At 37.0% G+C, this 22,530-nt stretch overlaps 2 protein-coding genes across 2 annotated transcripts; one reads left to right on the top strand and one right to left on the bottom strand.

Annotated features, from left to right (window-relative positions):
• Window positions 1-1,578: 1,578 nt before the first annotated feature.
• Window positions 1,579-2,917, bottom strand: LOC133529660 (cecropin-D-like). The gene is made up of 2 exons (XM_061867429.1): window positions 2,727-2,917; window positions 1,579-1,762 (listed from the first exon to the last, which is right to left on the bottom strand). Exons 1-2 carry the CDS (start codon window positions 2,817-2,819, stop codon window positions 1,643-1,645), a joined length of 213 nt encoding a protein of 70 aa, XP_061723413.1. The 5' UTR covers window positions 2,820-2,917; the 3' UTR covers window positions 1,579-1,642.
• Window positions 2,918-5,694: 2,777 nt separating this feature from the next.
• On the top strand, window positions 5,695-16,496 carry LOC133529601 (uncharacterized). Its single transcript, XM_061867351.1, has 4 exons — window positions 5,695-5,793; window positions 7,631-7,763; window positions 8,796-8,893; window positions 16,332-16,496. Exons 1-4 carry the CDS (start codon window positions 5,754-5,756, stop codon window positions 16,418-16,420), a joined length of 360 nt encoding a protein of 119 aa, XP_061723335.1. The 5' UTR covers window positions 5,695-5,753; the 3' UTR covers window positions 16,421-16,496.
• Window positions 16,497-22,530: the final 6,034 nt, after the last annotated feature.

Here is a 22,530-nt window from a genome sequence, read left to right as displayed (position 1 = left end):
TATTGGGCCACAGTACATATATAGCTGTGCAGTTACATGGTGGCTCCTTTATTTCTGCAGCTGTACACGGCCATTGCCAGCGCGCCGACAATAGTCATATTACCCGGAGAATATTTGGCGCTAATCAAAGTAGACCCGATTGTATCAAGCTTACGAAATTGCTCCGCTTTTAAAATGCTTTTTATGACAAAAAGTTATAAAACTTTCTAAGTCGATAATGTCGATACCCTATACAAGAAGTAACGAAAATAGTAAGGGTCCAATTAAGGGCCTATTCGATATCGTGTTTTAATTAGAAGAAAAATATTTTCGACGTGATATATTTTTAGCATTAGTGCCATGGCCATGCCATGGGTTGGCCGACTTGGACGACCTGGTCCATAGTTTTTTGCGTCAAAACATATTTTCTTTTACTTTTTCTTCGTGTTATCTGTACCACAGCCTATATGCATAGTACAGCGTCCACTGTACTATGCATATAGGTAATAAATAGAGAGGGTCCCTTAGCTCTGCAGCTGACCTTACACGACCGTTGGCAGCGCGCCGACAATAGTCTGTTTTGCCTAGGGGTTGTTTGGCAGGAATTAAAGGGAACTTTACTACCAGACTAGGTGTGTTGGGGTAAGATTGGATTGACAAGAACATACGTTTTGTGGGTTACGTAATTTACTCAAAAAGGGTCGACCTCAAGAATCTAACACCCCTGGAGTTGCAGGCGTCAATATACAACTTTGATCGCTTACAATCAGGTGAGCCGCAAGCTTGTTTGCCATTGAAGCGGTATAAAAAACCCTGTATACCTATTTAGTAATTTAATAATATTACTTTATTAATAGTACGAGTATCACAACATACCTTACATGATTCCGCCACTGGGTGACAGTAATCGCTTACCAGCAGGTGAGTCGTCTGCAAGATTGTATCATAAAAAAAAACTTCCACGAGGGTGAGGTAAAATGGATAGGGTACCTGATGTCAATGGGTACCTGGGTTGTTTTTTTATTGTTTTAAGTGTTTTAGCTGTCCACTTTTAATTAAATGACATATATATACTTCAAAATGTATTCGTTTCAAAGTTACATGATTAAATTGATATTGTTTGGGCAGTAGAGTGGATACAGAATTTGTTCGTTAATAGAGATGGAGTGGAAAAAAGCATCACAAACGCTGGAGACGATTTTTAAGTGCATTGGGGTAACTTCGTAAGCGAGGTAATTTTGAAAAAGTCTATTACTCCAAACTTGCCTGTGCCAATGATGTTGGCGTGTGTGCGAAATAAGTGAATTTGACGTTGCAAAAAAAAAAATTAAATAGGCCTAGTTTGATTTCTTCGGACAAATAAAGCACGAGCGTTCGAGGGCCTACTACTGGAGACGCTAAAATGTTTTAAATTTAATTATAATGTTTGTATACTTTGTATTCTTCTTAATAAAATAATATTTAACTATGTCATTAATTTCAATCTCATATGGAAACATTTTCTGGAAGAAATTAATTTATTTATTCATTCAAATATCTTCTTTAGAAAGGGATATCTAAAATTGAAGTAGGTATTACGTAAGACTTAAAACACAAGTGAACTTTTTTAAATAAATGCAATTTTATTGAAACCTAATTATAACATAAGACCTAAAAATATATTTTATTTGTCATCATCATCATCATCATATTTCCCATGGTAGATTTTCTGCACGTCACGGATGACATCCACTGCTGGTCTGGCACTGATGATACCATCACGGACCTGTTGTCCAATTCTTTCCTGAAAAAAAAAAAGTTAAAAAGAGTCAGACATTGCGTGATATTAGGTAATACTCCGCATTTTTAGCTTGAATTGAACCTATTGATCGTCAATGACATATATAAACTGACTCGCGCAGCTACAACCCAATAAGTATCAACCTTCGTTTATGCTAACAAGGTTCTCGATGAGGTGCCTTACACGGCAGGGCATTCAAACTTGGGCATGGAAATTGGCATGAATGTAGTTTATTTAGTTAAGAAAATGGCAGTCATTCTTTTTATTAAAAGAGAACAATTGGTAGTCTGTTATACCTACTTACTGGCATATTTTTTCGTTTCTGAATGAGCTTACTTTTAAAATTAAGTATTATGGAATAGGAGCCTCGTTATAAGTTGCCTCGTCGAAAATACCGAAAAGATAAGTCTCTATCAAAAATAAAAATAGATCATGCTTTAGGACTTTGAAATATTGATATTGTTACAACAAATCCTATAAGCCCAGACTCAAGGAATTTACATAAGCTACTTTTGAGGGAATCTCAGTGAATAACTTTCAAAGAAAACAAACATGTAAGTAAGCGTGTTGCGTGCCGTAATTAAGGGTCATATTTTCTTGCCCCTATTTTTTGTTTTACCAACTAAAGAAAAACTTTTCCTAGTAATAAAATTGGCTTGCCGGGGAGCCTAGCCAAGATGACAAACACCTACATCGACATTACATCGACAAACGCCAAACTAACAGCGATTCCTATCAACGATCGTCATCTTTGCTAGGCCACTGACTATAAATTTAATATGTGCCTAATTAAGCTGGTTAAACTATAGTTGGTCAAACCAATTCGTCAGTAAATGAGAACAAAAAAAAACTATACTCATCCGTTTCTTTTAGGTGCTAGTACTAGTGTAAGACAAATATAGTATAATTCTCCCTGTCTTTGTTTGAAATGAGATAGTCCTTTGACAAACTATATAACAAAACTTACCAGTTCCTTTCCAAGTCCAGGAGCAGCCGAAACATTGCTCGCCATCGCCATCAGGCACGTGAAAAAGAAAAACAAAACACGGAAGAATTTCATTTTGAATTTCGAAAATCGAATTCCAACGTACGTTCAGACAGCTGATCTGAGAATGAATTACGAACGCTCGTGAGGTATTTTATATGAGTGATTAGTTAGTAATAAAAGATGTATGCATATTCATACAAGAAGTTTACTTACGCTCTTTTGGAATTGAATTATAGGTACAAAGGAACGATACCAATGAGCAATGATTCATTTGCATTTAATATTAAAAGGAGGCTATTTTGACGTGAACTCTATTTGTATTAACGTAAGAGTGGGTAGGATTTGTTGGACGGCAAATAAATGTTGGTTTTGATAAAGCACGTTCGGGTCAGCATCTTAGCTAGGGAAGTCCCGTCTTGAAAATTGATATGAATAAATCCCCATACTTACTCTTATTAAAATTTGGACCAATACATTACAAAAACGGATGAATAATCATACGATGATTAATAGACAGTTTGGATTTAAAATTATGTTTTTGCTAACTTAGTATAGCTACTATAATAAGGTATATATTATTGAAACCCACACAAGCCTATATAGAATAAATATGATTTGCAAAAAAAAAATATGTTTTAGCTATCCTTATTTTATTATAATACGAGTAATAGAAGTCACTGAAAAATACGAAGCATGTGAGTGGTTAAACAAACTTGAGAATTTATCCATGGTTCAAAATAAATACGGCCTCCTAGCTAAACGTTAGTGGACGTGCCTACGAAGCTTGAAGTCCTGGGTTTGAATCCCGGTAAGGGCATTTATTACATATTGAATTTTTGAATAATGAATGTTTTATTCATTTAAGCATTGATTTAAATCGATCTATTACTATTACTTGAATCGTCTAGTGCCCATATCACAAACCTTATTGGCCTTGTTGTGGGACTAGCTCAATTTGTAAGATTTTCTCATAATATTTATTAAATAAGTATATACCTACTTTTGCAAGTGACTCTGTGAGCTTTATACCTTTCGGACATAGCTCAGAACTCCATCAATGTATGGACGGGTCCGCCATTTTGAAAAGTATCCAAAAACTGGTTGGATGATTAAAAAAATTTTTTTTAATTCCTCGAAAGGTATTATGTTAATACATAGTATGTTATGTCATGTGTTTACTAACCTTAGTTGTAGGAAGACTAATTAATGTAAATGTGTAATTTAATATAGTATAATGTAATTACTAACAAACTATATGGGCCTATTTGACCTGAAATAAATGTATTGAATTGAATTGAATTGAATTAGTCTAATATTATTAGTGTGTTGCCATGGTAACCCATACGATTTGACAGTTCGTGGACTAATAATATTAGTCTAATATTATTAGTGTGTTGCAACGGTAAACCATACACGACTTGACATCTCGTAGACTAATATTATTAGTCTACTACCGTTCAAGAAATGGGCCCCTGCTCACACACGAGAATCGGTTGAGAATTGCGACCTGTAGAGGAGAATATTCGCAACACGAAAGCTAATGGAGACTTTCGCTAACGCTCGGTCAAAAATGAAGATAGATAATGTACCTAAATGAAATTAAAAAAGACCGTAATACTCGACAGTGATTTGTTGACTTTTACATTGGTTCAACTCGTCTGGAAACTTGCCCAGATGGGCCATTGGGCCGGTATCACGGTTTACCTCTTTTAGAGTCAAGAGTTCATATCTTTGGTATCTAATTCAATTAGGTTAGATTATTTAAAGGAAGATGGAACTGTTGCTTAGTCACTTGTTTCGGAAAATGAGATTTTAATGCAGAGCTCTTAATGAACTTAAAATTAGACCCGGATATGTCCTTAAACTACGTCCATAAGAGAGATATGAGCACCGTGAATGTCATCTCGCTTAGTGTGGTAGGGCACAGCACAGCGGATGTCATTCCAGATCTAGAGCAGAGCCCAACTGGGGAAGTACTATCTTACAGAAACACGCAGCCAAATATCACTAGATCTTACTCAGTGTTGTGTTCCTGCCGGTGAGTAAGGTTGCCAGAGCTCAACGACGGTGCGGAGTTGTAAGGTGGGCAAAGCGCATGTGCTGCATGTGCGTGTGTGTGGCTCCGGATATGCAGGCGTCCATAGGCTATGGAGGCTGCTTACCATCAGGCAGGCCGTATGATTGTTTGCCACCGATGTAGTATTAAAATGAAGAACTGTTATATCTTCTGTTACCACTGTATACTATACGAATACGAACCCCTTTTTTAAAAACTCTTGGTCACGGAATATATGTACATTTTACGTCGTCTCAAACATTAAAAACGCGATTACTCAAAATGTTTAGTGACTAGACAAGTTCTTTCCGTGTAACCTTCATATTGACGATAGCCGTTTAAGCTTAAAAGTTTTTATACGTTCTAGATAATCGTATCAAATAAATAATAATAAACATTCTTACACAAATTGACTAATTGTAAGTCCCACTGTAAGCCAAGAAGGCTTGTGTTGTGGGTACTCAGACAACGAGATATATAATATACAAATGCTTAAATACATAGAAAACATCCATGATTCAGGAACAAATATCTTTTCTCATCAAAAAAATAAATTCCCTTACCGGGATTCGAACCCAGGACCATCAGCTTCATAGACAGGGTCACTGCCCACTAGGCCAGACCGGTCGTCAAGAAAAATATAACATATTTAACATATACTTAAATGAAAAACGAATCATGATCTATAATTTTTATTAGTCTCATTTTTCCTGCCTCAACATTGATGTGAGTAATGAATGACTAAGAATGACCATAACATGTTATTAGCAAAGTCATTTCTTGAAAAATTTTAATTTCTGAATTAAATCTTATTAGCTGTAATTGAGTAATTAGCAGTTAAATTTAAGCACTAAATTGTGCATAATTACGAAAAAGTAATTAAAATGTATGACATTTTAACTACAGGTGACTCAATACTAAGATTACGATTGAACCAAACAGTTCTTAAAATGTTAAAATTGATTGTGTTTCTTACACCATGTATTTTGAGTAAGTTTTATTAAAATACTTCCTGGTTCAATATACTATCTTTTTCAATATTTTTGTGTTTAATAAACCTCAGAAAAAAAAAATTGTGTAAGGCCTGAGTGGACGCTTTAATTGGGCGTGCAGCGGGGCGGGGCGTGCGGCGTGCGTGTCTAATAAATGCAAACGTATAGGAGCGTCCTTAGTGCACGCTGCTCACGTGGCTTGTGAGCCCGACGCCACGCTGCACGTCCCGCCGAACGCTCCGCTTCGAGCGTCCACTCTGTGAGCTCAAAAAGGCTTGTGTGTACAATTCTTGCTTGATCGGGATATAAATATTAAACGGACCCTACTATTTTTGTTACACCTTGTATTTTTAGGTTTCCGTATCTCAAATAAGAAAAAACGAAACCCTTATTTCTAAAAAAAATCACATAAAAAAATCTGTAGAGTTGCAAAAACAACAATTTGCCAGGCGTCTCTGTACTAGGCATTAGGCATGGCCTGTAACGTCAGAACCAGTCACAATTCGAGTAGGTATCACAATTTAGTTACAAAGTGACTTGTCTTATGATAATAATAAACTAACTAAAGGCGTAGGGATATGACGACCCCATCGCCCGCTGGTTTTACCAGTGCAATCAGTCAACGCAGGGCAGCTTGTGGCGAGCTGTTGGGGAGTAGCGACCTTACGTACCCGAGTGCTCCTGGGGAGTTCTGTTACCCGCAAAAAGGGTGCGTGGAATAGAATTCTCTGCCTCTGGCTTGCCTTAGCCGGCCGGCCAGAGTAAAGTTATTATAGCTGTAAGCTCCAGGGGTGGAAGTGAAACTTGCATAAGATGCGAGTTGGCACAGTGGCTGCTCGCACAGTTGAGTTGAGTTGGCACAGTGAAAGCGGCGTACACCTCTCAACACCCCTGAGCCGCTCACACCGGTGTTGCCCTTGAGCCATCCTAGATGTCGCTTTTTGTGGGGGCCCATCTTGTGGGAGCGAGTCTCCGTCGGCCGGTAATAAAATTGAATACGGTTTCATTAGGCAGGTTTTTTATCCCATAGCTTAGTATTTAGTCCATAGATTTCACCCAATAGCCCACTTCATTTTAGGTTCCATCAATAGTTCTTACACCCTGGCGGGTGCTGCCTCTGCGTGCGTCTCATGTCTTGACTATCTACCTGATTTAAAATACTATCTGTCTGTTGTAATACTTCGTTGTCTGTCTGTCTGTCCGTCGGTCTGTCTGTCTGTCTGGTCTGCCAAGACACTCAAGACACTTTATCTCGGGAGCGCGTGGAGGTATCGAGTTGGAATTAAAAACATATACTCAGGTCTACATTCCTTTGTAGCAGTGAAAAAAATCACTTCACTTAAAAAAAGTTACGGCCAGTTATGCTGCAATAAACGTATATTTCGACACTCAAGGCCATGGGTGATCTGGAAGTCTCTAAATAGATTAAGATCGGGGGTTGGCCGATCTAAAGACAACCTTCTAAAATGGGGAATCAACTCGGGACAAAGTGATATACTATGCGAATGTGGCGACCTACAAACTACGCAACATATGATGGAGTGTTCCCTGTGTCCAACTACGTGCACTGTAGAAGACCTCATAAAAGCTACCCCCCGGGGGTTAGAGGTGGCAAGATACTGGCAAAATATTATTTAGTCATGATCCCTTCACACGATAAGAAGAAGAAGACACTCAAGGGAATCAATATTTATAGGGTACTTCCCGTTGACCTACAACTACACAATTTGGCAAGAAAAAATCTAAAAACTATAAATTTCTAAAAAAATAATTTAAATTTGTATGGAATCCTCGGTGGGCGAGTCCTACTCGCAATTTTCTGTTTTTTTTTTCAGTGTTTCTGTGTCCAATATCGTCTGTAAAGCTACCCGAGGAGTTGAATGTTTTAAAACGGTACAATAATACGGCCGTTGAGGATGACACAAGCCATTGCATGGAAGAGTTCAGGCACTGTCTCAACCCTCACATGTAAGTTATTTTAAAACTGTACAATACCACGGCCGTTGAGGGCGACACAACCCATTGCATGGAAGAGTTCAGGGACTGTCTCAACACTCACGTAAGTTAAGTCACGTCAATCCAAATGCGTATTCTTTATCAACAAGCCCCTTCCTTTCGTCGACACGCAAAACTTAATCTCATACTTCAATATTCTAGCTCCCAATATCAAAATAATTGACAAACAAACCGTTCGACTATGTTACAACGGGTCACTCACGTATTTCGAGTCGAGAACATGAATGCGTGAGTGACCCGTTGTAACATATTTTTATATGTTTGTGTCTCACGGAAGTTTTGTTATTAAAATCCCTTCGACTCCTAGGCGCTCCCATCTTTCCGGAATACCACCGCTCATCTCATCAACGAACATCTCAATATTCGTAGGCCTATTCGGTCCGCCTTTTAAAAATAAGTACACACATGGCATTAGTCATCATGAAGTTTTGCTTGTTCGTTCCCAAATTCACTTACATACTCAGATGTAGTCCCATTCGGAAAAGATCCCAGATGTAATCGCGATTGGACTCAGACCTTCCTGCCAATTCGTCATGGAGGCCTGGGCATACGCTATAGAGAAATAAGAAGTAATAGAGTGCTCACTCCATACATCAGTTTTGGTACCAAAATGCTTATTTTTTTCGCAGTCGACATCTAGCATCGAGTAACGGAACTCTCAGTACTGCTACTCGCCAATAGATATCGCGGCAAACAAAAAGTCTAATGCTCAACGATTTTCCGCTAATATTATAACCAGAGTAAGCGTAGGAGTTGAAAATAGAGTTCCGGTACTCGATGCTAGATGTCGACTGCGAAAATAATAAGCATTTTGGTACCACAACTGCTGTATGGAGTGAGCACTCTATTACTTCTTATTTTTCTATACCATACGCCAAGTCATCAGTGTGTTTAATTGATTAGTTAGTTTACTTATTTAATTTTATAAAATAATTTAAATAAAAGCTTAAGTAACTTGTCATAAAACTTTTTTTTTCAATACAGAATTTCACCAGTTTGTGCGCTAAACTCCCTGACTGACACTAAGCACCCATTTGCAAGCATATGCGAAATGATTCATGAAAACTGCCGCAGTAAAAAAGGTAGGTATAACGCCCATTAGTATACAAAAAGTTACCGTCGATTATGAAAACAATCAAGACTTTATCAAATATTAAGTACAGCCGGCATCAAAAGTAGCGGGTCTGACTTAGCGTCAAAAATATTCACCATTTTCTAAAACCTTAACAAAAAGATATATGTGACATTATCTATGAAAAGGGACCTTATTGTCGATGGCGCTTACGCCGCATTGCGTAGCGCGGCGTTGTTTATAATATGGGAGCATCGTTGATAATGGCGTAAGCGCCACCGACAATAAGGTCCCTTTTCATAGATACTGTCATATATGTCTTTACATGGTGCTCACGAGGAACCCGAAAGATTTTTGCCGCGCATTTCTGAGGCAAAAGAAAGAAAAAAAATTATTTGAGTTTAGATCAATTTAGGCAAAAAAATTTTTTTTTTGTTTTTTTAACTCTCACTTTAAATGAATTGGTACGTTTTTTCCTAAATACTAGTATTTGCAAAGTGTTATTCATCACTTTTTAATATATGTCAATAAAGATAATATAATGAGACTAGTCCCCATAGTGGCAATACCAATATCACCATCAAAAAGGCACTTAGTAACAATAGAATATTTTAACTTTTAAATTACAAGCAATACAAATAAATCATAAAAAACTATTAATTCCAATCAGAAATAATACTATATATAAACAAAGAAATAAATAATCCAAACACAGATAAATCAAAAAACGTAGGTCGGTTTTTAAATTAAAGTCTTAAAATTGCAAAGATGTTATTTTAGTCATCTTCAAAAATTATCGGTTGAATATATAGGTCATACTGAGCAACTTTTACTAGGGGATCAACCCAGAAATAGCGAAAAAAATTGGCTGTTCCATATATTTTGGCTGGTCTGATGATGAAAAAAAACTGGGTGTTTCATATATTTTGGCCGGTCTGAAGATGATAAAAAAATTGGCTCATTCATATATTCAGAGCTCAACAAGGGCGTGGAGTGTTAGGGTCGGCAACGCGCATGTAACTCCTCTGCAGTTGCAGATGTGCATAGGCTACGGAGACTGCTTACCACCAGGCGGGCCGTGTGCTTGTTTGCCACCGACGTAGTATAAAAAAATTGTTTGGTATAATTCGTATGGAGAGTTAATTTTTTTCGCGATTTCGGTATTGGTCCCATAATAAAAATTACTCAGTGTATATATTCACCCCGTAAATTATTACAGGTTACTAAAAAAACCATCGAAAAAAACGATCGTCTTATAATTTGTAATAGGTGTGGGTGAGCTCTGGATATGGAGAAGATCCGATTCTATTATTGTTAAAGACCGTTTCCATAGAAGGAAACGTGTTTCTATGGAGTGATCCAGAACTCACCAAACTTCACTACTGAAAAGTTCACAAATACCTTCGGCTAACTACAATCATAGATAGGGTCGCGGTTCAGGCCACTATGGAGTGAGAATAGGTATCCAAAAATTTAAGGTAGGACGCCAGGATACTATCCTCATCAAGCGCATGACATATCCAAATGAAAATCCCAAATTTATTTAATACACACCTTTATTCCTTAAATATATATGACCCGCTACGGTCAACACGAGTTATTTATTAGTAAATAAGTAATACTAAATACTTCTTAGTGACACCACTATTTCTTGAAATTTACACTAAATACATCATAGACATCTCTGTGTCTACGGACAACAATATCAAAATTTGTCTTCCTAACATAACACTGTCTAAAGTAAAAGTTATGCCCCAACCTCCGGGGATGTTTAGCAGTAAGCAATTGCTCACAGGGATTACAGGTTACCTGTTCAGCGTAAAGAGTCCATATTTAACTAAAGGTATATTCATAAAAGTCTTAACTTCACGGACACTGCCAAGAAGAACGCTGCCACCGGATGGCACAGCCTTAGAGAACCAGGGTCCAGAAAAAACCAGGGTCCAGGAAAAAACCAGGGTCCAGGAAAAAACCAGGGTCCAGGAAAAAACCCGGGGTTTATGCCGGGTCCATTATTTCCTATACCAACGACGGCGCCTGCAGACCGCGTGGCAAGACGAAGAGGTGGTTGACGTTACATTAGGTTTTGCAAGTTATGTTAAATTGAAGGAAAAAGATTAGCAGCCGCCATTTTAGGTAGGCTCTAAGACGCTAAATTATGCACATTTTGGGACGAGCCCTAAGATTGATTGCCGAAAGATTTTCTAATATACTTCACATCTTGAAGATCGATCGAACAATCATTTATCAAAATTCCAATCCGAGAAACCACAGACAAACTGATGAATGAAAACCTTCTCATTCAATGGATACCACAACTGACCGGTTTGACTCTTGGAATAATTCGAAATATCAACAATAAAAAGAGTTACTCATTTTAGGAAGCAAATAATACGGACTATATTAATAATTGGAAATTATAAAAAGATAAAAGAACCACAAGTATATGTTTATTGTCGTACAACAAGTGTGACCGACCGTCTGTTACGGAACCATGGACAAAAAAAAAAACCAAATGACATTGACAGCCGTCAGTGTCTACCGCTGAAATAAACAACTGCTCGGTTTTATCGAAATCATACTGTTAATACGTGGTATTTCTATGTTTTAAAATGTATTTCAATTGTGAAATGTATATACCACAACGAAAACAAAGTGCCTGTGTCCTAGCACAACGCAGGAACACGACATGGATGCGCAAAATGCAACGGAGTGAACGCACAGACTGACCTACCGCTCCGGTAAGTTTTGTCCACTCAATATAGCTAAAAGCGTATATGTAAAGTTGAAAATATCACTACAGGTCTCAGTCCTTGACTGACCCACTATGACATCCGTGTCGAAGACATTTCAACTACCAAATCTTACCAAAACAAACATACCATTTTCTAACCTATAAAGTACCTATATAATATGCTACTCAGCTGTTTATAACACTGGGTGGATACCCCAAAGTGTTACAGTTCATCTTTAGTTGGGTTAAAAAAAAATTTTTTTTTTTCAAAAAAAATTTTTTTTAATGATATACGCCCAATAGGAAGTGAACACCTTAACCTACGAAACGTAAATAAGAAACCATAGATAATCTATAAAGAAAACAAGTCTTACAACCAAAGTTATACCTATGACTTGGTGAATGATCAGTTCGACCAAGGAAATCTAACGACTAATTTTGGTTCGAACCTTCTTATTCCTAGTGCGCGCTTTCCTAAACCTAAAAGAAAACGTCAAAGACGGCAACGTTAACAACCTTCCCTTTATTAAAGAAATTGCCTATCACCGACAGTAGTGGGAGTATGTAACAAGCTGCATTCTCTAGCTATTACACAATTCCTAAAATTACAAACAAAAGTTCAGTTACAGTACAGAGTTTAGCGAGAACGTAGTCCCTTTTTCAGTAATTAATAATATTTCATGTAATAGGCCCGTTTAGGGTTTATAAGTAAAGTAAGTTTCTGCAGTTTATTCAGATTATTTAAAGTTTTATGTCTTTATAAGGACACATGAAAGATTAATGTTGGTCCGTGTGCACCCGGTACCAATAAAAACAAAAACATGGAACAAATACCTAGTCTGATGAAAACCAGTTTGTGCCAGGTCGCATTCAGTTTAGTAGGTACGTTCAATATTTAGTATCACATAGGATATTTTCAAGTGTAAGTATCCAATTGGTGTTAAGACGAGTACCGCTAGGAAGACGGCTCGGCTTCACCAGGACGTACAATGTCTTTTATATGGAAGTTACCTAGAAGTTTTCCTTCTAAGGATTTTAAAGAGTAAACAAGAGGACTCAATTTTTTATGAATGACACCTTTGTCATAACGGGGCGCTAATTTAGCAGAAAAATGTTTTGCTGCATTTGACAATGGGAAACATCTTTTATAAACGATTTGTCCTTCTTCCAGTTCTACGTGACGCTTCCTCATGTTATAATACCTAGCGTTACGTTCATGGGAGGCAATCAACGAGTAACGCACTTTTTGAAATACAGTTTTGAGCTCTTTAAGTCTTTCAGAAAAAGCACCACTGGTATCTAATTCGAGCGCGTTTTGATCTATGGGACCTTCGCTATTATAAAGAGAACCCTCTAGAATCATTTGACGACCATGTGTTAAGAAATACGGTGTATTTTTAGTTACTTCGTGACGAGCTGTATTCAATGCACATTGTATTTCCGATACGTTCTTATCCCAGTTACGGTGATCAGAACGCACGTATGAGGCAATGGTTCTTACTAGTTCACGGTTCACTCGTTCCGTTTGATTCGTCTGAGGATGATACCTAGGGTTATAGAAAATATGAGGGACATCATATTTGGACATTAAGTCTCGAAAGTCTTTGGAAGTAAATTGAACACCATTGTCGCAGAATATATATTTAGGAACCCCATGTATAAGGAATATCCCTTTTTCCATACACTTAACGATAGCTTTAGCAGTTATGTTGCGTAGTGGAAACAAAGTCACATACTTACTGAAATAATCAGCACATACGAAGAGATACTGATTTCTCAGATAAGATGGAGGAAAGGGACCAAGAATATCACAAGATATTGCTTCGCCTGGCGACGATATACGTCGTGGATTACCCATCAAACCAGGACGAGCTAAGTTAACAGGTTTATAAGTTTTACAAATTTCACAAGAGTCGACGTATTCCTTCACGTCCTGAAGTAAAGTAGGCCAATAATATATGTCTGCTATTTTGGAATGAGTTTTACCCACGCCAAAATGACCTGCTGTAGGATCATCATGACACTTATTTAGGACTTCATTACGGTGCTCATAAGGAAGTACCAGCTTCCAGTCAAATTGAGCTGTCAGACGATACTTATTCTTAGAGTAACGGAAGAGTTTATCATTTTCAATCTTAAAGTTGGGAAAGAGAGTAGGTTTTTCAGACACCCGTTTTATAAATAATTTCTCTAACAAAACGAGATTCGTTAGGAGATTGAAAATCATCATCTGACCCAGACGACGCAGAAGAGCCTTGCTCATTCAACCGATCTAATAAAGAAGTAATTAATGTTTTCAACAGAAGTACCGCTTCGGTCTCCTGAGGTAACCGTGAAACACGACACAAAAGATATTTGCATCGCGAGGATAGTCTATCAATCGCCGACGCCGTTAAGTCTCCTTTCGCTTCTAAATCTATTTCCTCTACCTTACGTTGGCAGAGCTCCAATTCGGCAACTTCGTTACTTATTAACAAGTCCTGGCACTTCAAACTACCCTTTTTGGCTAAATCTGCAGTCTGTTTTTAACGCATGACATAAGCTGGACCGACTCGATACAGGATTAACCGGAAGTCTGCGAATCGCCAGTTCATGTGCCATTTCATCTTTATGTAAATGTATGATTTTACATCCCGCATTTAGGAAATCCATTTTTTAAGATTGATATTTAATATCAGAAGTAAGTCAGTGTCAAGTTTTGAATTGTAATATTTTAAAGTAAGTTAAAACTTTATTAGATTTTAACCCTTTTAAAGTATTTTAAAATAGTGAGAAAATTTCTCTTATGTAAGGCTAATTATTTAGCGTAGTATAGTTTTATTTATAAGTTGGTTAAATTTATAAGTTTAACCTCCAACTCAAGCAACAATTTAAAACAATAACTTGCAATCCCTTTTACATAAAATAACCTTAATACTAAAATAATGCAAAAATGTTTCACTTGGACATGTCATACTCCATAGGCCATACGTTGGGCATGCCACTGTAATAGGTGTGGGTGAGCTCTGGATATGGAGAAGATCCGATTCTATTATTGTTAAAGACCGTTTCCATAGAAGGAAACGTGTTTCTATGGAGTGATCCAGAACTCACCAAACTTCACTACTGAAAAGTTCACAAATACCTTCGGCTAACTACAATCATAGATAGGGTCGCGGTTCAGGCCACTATGGAGTGAGAATAGGTATCCAAAAATTTAAGGTAGGACGCCAGGATACTATCCTCATCAAGCGCATGACATATCCAAATGAAAATCCCAAATTTATTTAATACACACCTTTATTCCTTAAATATATATGACCCGCTACGGTCAACACGAGTTATTTATTAGTAAATAAGTAATACTAAATACTTCTTAGTGACACCACTATTTCTTGAAATTTACACTAAATACATCATAGACATCTCTGTGTCTACGGACAACAATATCAAAATTTGTCTTCCTAACATAACACTGTCTAAAGTAAAAGTTATGCCCCAACCTCCGGGGATGTTTAGCAGTAAGCAATTGCTCACAGGGATTACAGGTTACCTGTTCAGCGTAAAGAGTCCATATTTAACTAAAGGTATATTCATAAAAGTCTTAACTTCACGGACACTGCCAAGAAGAACGCTGCCACCGGATGGCACAGCCTTAGAGAACCAGGGTCCAGAAAAAACCAGGGTCCAGGAAAAAACCAGGGTCCAGGAAAAAACCAGGGTCCAGGAAAAAAACCCGGGGTTTATGCCGGGTCCATTATTTCCTATACCAACGACGGCGCCTGCAGACCGCGTGGCAAGACGAAGAGGTGGTTGACGTTACATTAGGTTTTGCAAGTTATGTTAAATTGAAGGAAAAAGATTAGCAGCCGCCATTTTAGGTAGGCTCTAAGACGCTAAATTATGCACATTTTGGGACGAGCCCTAAGATTGATTGCCGAAAGATTTTCTAATATACTTCACATCTTGAAGATCGATCGAACAATCATTTATCAAAATTCCAATCCGAGAAACCACAGACAAACTGATGAATGAAAACCTTCTCATTCAATGGATACCACAACTGACCGGTTTGACTCTTGGAATAATTCGAAATATCAACAATAAAAAGAGTTACTCATTTTAGGAAGCAAATAATACGGACTATATTAATAATTGGAAATTATAAAAAGATAAAAGAACCACAAGTATATGTTTATTGTCGTACAACAAGTGTGACCGACCGTCTGTTACGGAACCATGGACAAAAAAAAAAACCAAATGACATTGACAGCCGTCAGTGTCTACCGCTGAAATAAACAACTGCTCGGTTTTATCGAAATCATACTGTTAATACGTGGTATTTCTATGTTTTAAAATGTATTTCAATTGTGAAATGTATATACCACAACGAAAACAAAGTGCCTGTGTCCTAGCACAACGCAGGAACACGACATGGATGCGCAAAATGCAACGGAGTGAACGCACAGACTGACCTACCGCTCCGGTAAGTTTTGTCCACTCAATATAGCTAAAAGCGTATATGTAAAGTTGAAAATATCACTACAGGTCTCAGTCCTTGACTGACCCACTATGACATCCGTGTCGAAGACATTTCAACTACCAAATCTTACCAAAACAAACATACCATTTTCTAACCTATAAAGTACCTATATAATATGCTACTCAGCTGTTTATAACACTGGGTGGATACCCCAAAGTGTTACAAATTAATGCTAACTCATTTACTTTTCAGAACAATGGCATTATATAAGTGATAATTTGGCACTCTGCAATGGAACTTTTGGAAATTTTACAATACTTAGGAAGAAAAAAAACAACTAGAAACTTCTCTATGCTGTTTTATCCAGTATTGACTACGCTCATGTTTATTATGAATAAAATTATGAGTAGTTGAAAATTTTAGTTTTTATTTTCTTTCCTCTTTATAACGACTGACTTAGTTTTTGAGCATGAGAAAAATTACAGGTTAGAATTCTCACGATCATACAACAGGGGCCCATTTCTCGAACCATATTAGGCTAATATTATTAGTGTGTTGTCATAGAAACCCATACGATTTGACAGTTTGTACACTAATAATATTACTCTAATACCGTTCGAGAAATGGGCCCCGGTATGAGTCTAATATTATTAGTGTGTTACCATGGTAACCCATACGACTTGACAGGGACCTATTTCTCGAACGGTATTAGGTAGACAAATATTAGTCCACGAACTGTCAAATTGTATGGGCTGCCATGGCAACACACTAATAATATTAGACTAATAACGTTCGAGAAATGGGCCCTAGTTCGGGGACTAATTATTAGTCTAATAACGTTCGAGAAATGGGCCCTAGTTCGTGGACTAATTATTAGTCTAATAACGTTCGAGAAATGGGCCCTAGTTCGTGGACTAATTATTAGTCTAATAACGTTCACGAAATGGGCCCTAGTTCGTGGACTAATTATTAGTCTAATAACGTTCACGAAATGGGCCCCTGATAGTTTAAAACATTAAGCTACTTTTAGCTGTTAACAACCACAGCAATCAAGAGTATAGACGACCGGTCTGGCGTAGTGGTTGAACCTGCCTATGAAGCCGATGGTCCCGGGTTCGAATCCCAACAAATCTTAATGACGAAAACATTATTTACCAGTCAACCTTTCCTACTCAAGTTTTTCTACTTGCACCATTTTTAAATGTCTATTTCATCCGATGGATGACTGGTACAAAATGCCATTAGGCATTTAGTTCGCCATTTGTACATTGTTTTTGTGTTTTGTGCTAATTAATTACGTCCATGTTAGAATATGTTTTTCACAATCAATCATTGGATTCGACCTATCAACCTATTAATCATCTTAAAAGGTATTTAACCACGCCGGGGCTTCCTCTTATCTCCCCCTTCCTCTTAATCTCTGAAGGCCTACCGCGGACACCAAAGTTCGCAAATAGCGGGCATCTTTTCCTTTTACTCCAATTATGGCGTAATTAGAGTGACAGAGAAAGATGCCCGCAATTTGCCAACTTCGGTGTACGCGGTAGGCCCTCTGAACTCACAATGCCACGTTATCAATGCGGCCCGCGAACGCGAAAATACGCAGTTTTAATGCAAATTGTAAGTCATTAATGATGATGTTTTCGTTTACAGGTGTTTTGGTAAACTGGTTTTTGGGGGGTTTAAAAAGGACTAGGATAGGAGTTTCTAGCTTTTCTATTCTGTTCTAGTACCTACTGTGGAGTGTGTTTGAATTTTTTTCACAACTGTGTTGGATGGTGATATAATTTTGATGTATATAAATTAATTTACCGTCTTGAAGCCTACAATAAGAAATTGCAGTTAAATTTGAAATCAATAGTAAATAAAATATGGGCGACTATCTTTTGTTTTGAAATAGAACGAAAGAAAAGAAATGCAAGTGTTCCAAATGGTTTAAATTACATTGAGCTAAAGCTAGCTATGAGATATCTACCTGTATGTAAATGATTAAAAGAATCCACATTACTCTGAGAAGTAACTTATAACTAGAAAGATCCGTGAATACTAAAAAACTTACTATACTTTTTTATTTTTTTTAGAGTACTTAACCTTATTACTAAACTTACTACTAAACTTATTATTAAACTGTGAGTTCTGCAATAAAGAGTTTGTATCGTAAGTATTTTAAAACCTAAAAATAGTAACCATTATTGTTGAAATTATCTTCCGAGCATAAAGATAATAATAGAACAAAAAATATCTACGATCAGTGAAATTCGTTCCACATTAACTCTACTTTTCTGAAGCGCTGGTGGCCTAGCGGTAAGAGCATGATATTTTCAATTCGGAGGTCGCGGGTTCAAACTTCGGTTCGTACCAATGAGTTTTTAGGAACCAGTCACTTTTCGGTGAAGGAAAACATTGTCGGGAAACCGGACTAATTCCAATAAGGCCTAGTTTACTCTCTGGGTTGGAAGGTCAGATGGCAGTCGCTTTCGTAAAAACTAGTGGCTACGCCAAATTTGGGGGATTAGTTGTCAAGCGGACCCCAGGCTCCCATGAGCCGTGGCAAAAATGCCGGGACAAAGCGAGGAAGAAGAGAGATTAACTCTACTTTTCAAAATCGCAAGACGCTGTTACAAAAAGGGGAATCACTCTAATCGAGCTCTTCGGTAGTTCCCTGTTTGACCCGTAGTAAAGTTAGCATCATTTTCCGTTACAAAAACATACGCTGCGCCTTATCGCCAGAGAATAAAGTCTATTTTAGACTGATTCTTTGTTTATTGACGGCAAAAATAGAATTGTTATTATATACCAATATAACGAACGTTAAAGTGTTCGACCATCATTCACTTGTCAATCGTGAGAACGTAACGTTCGAGAGAATTTGAAATTCGTACATTCTAAATTCAAAATGAACTTCGGTCGTGTTTTGTTTTTCTTGTTCGCCTGCGTGCTCGCTTTGAGTGCGGTGTCAGGAGCGCCCAACCCTCGGTGGAACCCGTTTAAAAAATTGGTATGTTTTCATTTTTGGATACAAGACATATTGCCCTATATAATTTATATAGAGTAGTTTGTTAGTGGAGTATAGGCAGAGATAATTATATATATTTTTTAATACTAATATTATAAGCATTATATATAAAGAAGAATGAGTATTTTTTTTATGTACGGTTACTGATAAAATTTACTTGCCAGGGTATAATTTTCTCTTATCTTAGTATTGTTTGATAGTATTATCCTCTTAAATATAAGTAGGTATTACTTACCTAGAAAAGTTATTTGTCCTAAATAAAGAGCTTTGCAATTGAATCTGGATTCAATGATCTCGTTTAATGAAACTGTTCGTTTAATCGAGTCTTTATTACATTTAAAATTGAACTAAGACGTCAAGCGTAGTATAAGAGTCCTAATATTCAATATTTATGAAACATTACAATCTCAGTTTTCATAGCCCTTGTCGTATCGATTGATTTTTATTCGCTCCGTGCGTGACCGTGGCGCCGCCCTAGTGGGTGTGGGACATATTGCTTGACAGTTGTCAGCTGCCAAATAGTATGAAGATGTCTCACGAAAGTTCATATTTTCACCGAGTTGTGCGTTGGCGTCGCTTGTATTTGACTAAAATTACTAATTGCGTTCATCATTTGTTACAGGAAAAAGTGGGACGAAATATCCGTGACGGCGTCATCAAAGCTGGCCCTGCGGTAGCTGTCGTCGGTGAAGCCGCAACCATTGCTAAAGGATAAAAATGGCGCCTCATCTTGTAACTAAATTGTTTGTCTCTTTCTTAACTAGTCACTTGGAAAGAGATGGATGTTTTGTTAAGAACGGAAACCTAACCATAGTATGTTTATTATTTATTTGTACTTAATATTAATAAAATGGAATAGATGTTCTGTCTAATTTAAGTCATCTGAATAGATGTACTCATAATTTTAAATGCATTAATAAGAATAGGTACTGCTGATTTTTATTGCAGGTTTGATATTTCTCTCTATAATAAAATGCAAATGAACAAATAAAAACTTTTTTATATTTTGCAATGACTGAATTGTCTATTAATGTCCTTGTATTATAAAATTGTATCAATTTTATGAAAATATAGCTGAAATAAGTCTAAAATGTATTTATTTTCAATCAACATCAAATATAATAGTGTGGTAAAATATATCGTATCACATGTTTCTTAACAGAAATAATGATTTTTTCGGATATACCTTTTTATTTATTATTTATACCTGGCCACTTCGGATATCCCTACCTTTTTGACATGTGTCGTTCACTAGTGATTAAATGAACTATATCTATTGATTGAACTCACTCATCCTCAGTAACTCATCTATAAATCTCAGTGTTACTAGCTCGCTCTTGCACTCATGATTCCAATGAGCCGGCCGAGCCAAATGAGTGAGACGATGCGAATATGCGAAACGACCGTTTAGGAGCGGTTCGGAAGGTGTCGCGTGATTCGCCATCTTGGTCGCACTTATGGCTGTGTGTATTATGTGTAGCGTTTTACGCATCTCTATTACCTACTACTACTATCTGATGCTCACTGTATATACCGAAATACATACTAGTGGCTCTGTGGGAAGGACCTTGCGAGTATGTTTTCGTATAGCTTAAAACATTAAAGTGTTTGGATCCGCCATAAAAAAAACACATACAAAACTAAAAGGTCAAATCGTATGCTTATCAAATTTTCTAAAATAAATCACGAGGGTCGGGTCGATGAGAAATGTGACCTTTAAAAGAGAACAACTGGACATAATAATGAAAGCGTAAAGACATTGCCCAAGCTGAATGGATACCCTTGCTAAGTTTGTATTGATTTCTGAAGACTGTACCTATGTATGCAATTCGAATCGGTTTAGTTTCGTCTTAGACAAAATAAACGCCTGGAGTTGCAGGCGCCCATAGGCTATTGTGACCGCTTACCATCAGGCGTGTCGTATGCTTGTTTGCCACCGACGTAGTATTAAAACAAATATAATATATAACTTAATTATAGTATTAAATTTTGTTTTGTTCAGCAAAAATAAAAATCTTCCGTGCTAAAACTTTTGATATAGTGATATTAAAATTACTAGTCATTTAACTACTGAATCTTTTCATATACTTACTTAATTAGGAGCCTTTTTTCGTCCAGGTTTTTGCCTCTAACTACAGTCCCACACGGAAAACATGAAACTTGGCAACAAATCAACCTTGGCAATCAACAATACAAAGTAGGTCCTACCTTAAAACCCTATAGTCCAGAACCCTAGTGTAAATTTTTTCGACAGCGTGAAGTGACGTACGCGTTTGTGTTAAGTCTCATTTTGTTTGGGATTTAGAAACAGCGCGCCAAGCGGGACGTTTTGGAAACTCAAAATGCCATACAAAATGGGACTTAACGCAAGGCGTACGTTACGTCTCGCTATCGGATAAATGTACACTAGGGGTACAGTACTACAACTATGATCCACGAGTTTAATACTTCATCGTCATTATCACATTAGTCGAAAAACGTCTACCGCTAGACATAGTCCCCCCCTCCCCCCCCTACCCACAGTGATCTCCACAACGACCGTCTTTCACCGCTCTCATCCATTGACGATAGCATTTTTTTTTTTATACAGGTGGTTATTTATTATTAAATGGTATTTAGTTCTTTTGGATTTCTTTGAGTCTTTTCTTCGATTTATTTTAATATTTTATTTTATGACTGCTACATTAAAATAGGTATTACCTAAGAGAGTTGATTTTGGGTCTCACCTGACAGAAGATATTTGAGTTGATTTTGGATCATGGAAGCTTTTGGACAATATTGGGAAATATCTTTGTCTTTTGAATTGTGTTGCGAAAGCTAATAGGGTTTCGAATTATATATAAGTCCTAAAAAATGTAGAATTAAAAATATAAAAAGAAACATTATCGATCGCGGCTATCGTTTCAAAATTCAATTCGTTTGTTACACAGAGTTGAAAAAAGGCAGAGGAAGGTTCGCGAGAGGATAAATCAATATTTTGATGTTTTTTCAAGTCGTTATATAATTATATATATATATATATTATAATCCGGAATAGATGTCATATATAAAAGTGATAAGGCCGTCTAGTTGGCAAATAATTAAATTGATTTGTTATCTAAGTTGTATGGAAGGCAGCATCATCTCTCTCGTTATGTCGTAAAATCCTGTAAGGTATCCATAAATTAGGTGAATACCACTACTGCTCGCGCTTAGGCCTAAGATACACTTTGTAAGTTTTACTTATGTTAGTGGGGACAAAGCTAGTTGTTAGAAAGAGATAATGATATTCATCTCTCATTCCGTAATATAGCTTACGTAAGGAAAACTTGCAAGTTTATTTTAGGCCTTAAAGTATGTCAAACACGCCTAGTTTTTATAAGATTGCATAGGTATATATGTAAGTACTCGATGTTGTATGGTTCGGGGTGCTGGACTGCACTAAAGAAGCATGAA

This window comes from Cydia pomonella, chromosome 21 (assembly GCF_033807575.1).
Source record: "Cydia pomonella isolate Wapato2018A chromosome 21, ilCydPomo1, whole genome shotgun sequence".
Lineage (NCBI taxonomy): Eukaryota > Metazoa > Arthropoda > Insecta > Lepidoptera > Tortricidae > Cydia > Cydia pomonella.
The sequence above is the reverse complement of the archived record's forward strand: the minus strand, read 5'-3'. Positions and strand labels throughout refer to the sequence as shown.

Coding starts and splice junctions, on each gene's coding strand:
- LOC133529601 (XM_061867351.1), top strand. CDS start 5,754: ATGTTAAAATTGATTGTGTTTCTTACACCATGTATTTTGA. Junction 5,794..7,630: donor TCTTACACCATGTATTTTGA/GTAAGTTTTATT, acceptor TTTTTTTTTCAG/TGTTTCTGTGTCCAATATCG. Junction 8,894..16,331: donor AAACTGCCGCAGTAAAAAAG/GTAGGTATAACG, acceptor TTTACTTTTCAG/AACAATGGCATTATATAAGT.
- LOC133529660 (XM_061867429.1), bottom strand. CDS start 2,819: ATGAAATTCTTCCGTGTTTTGTTTTTCTTTTTCACGTGCCTGATGGCG. Junction 1,763..2,726: donor CTGGACTTGGAAAGGAACTG/GTAAGTTTTGTT, acceptor TTTTTTTTTCAG/GAAAGAATTGGACAACAGGT.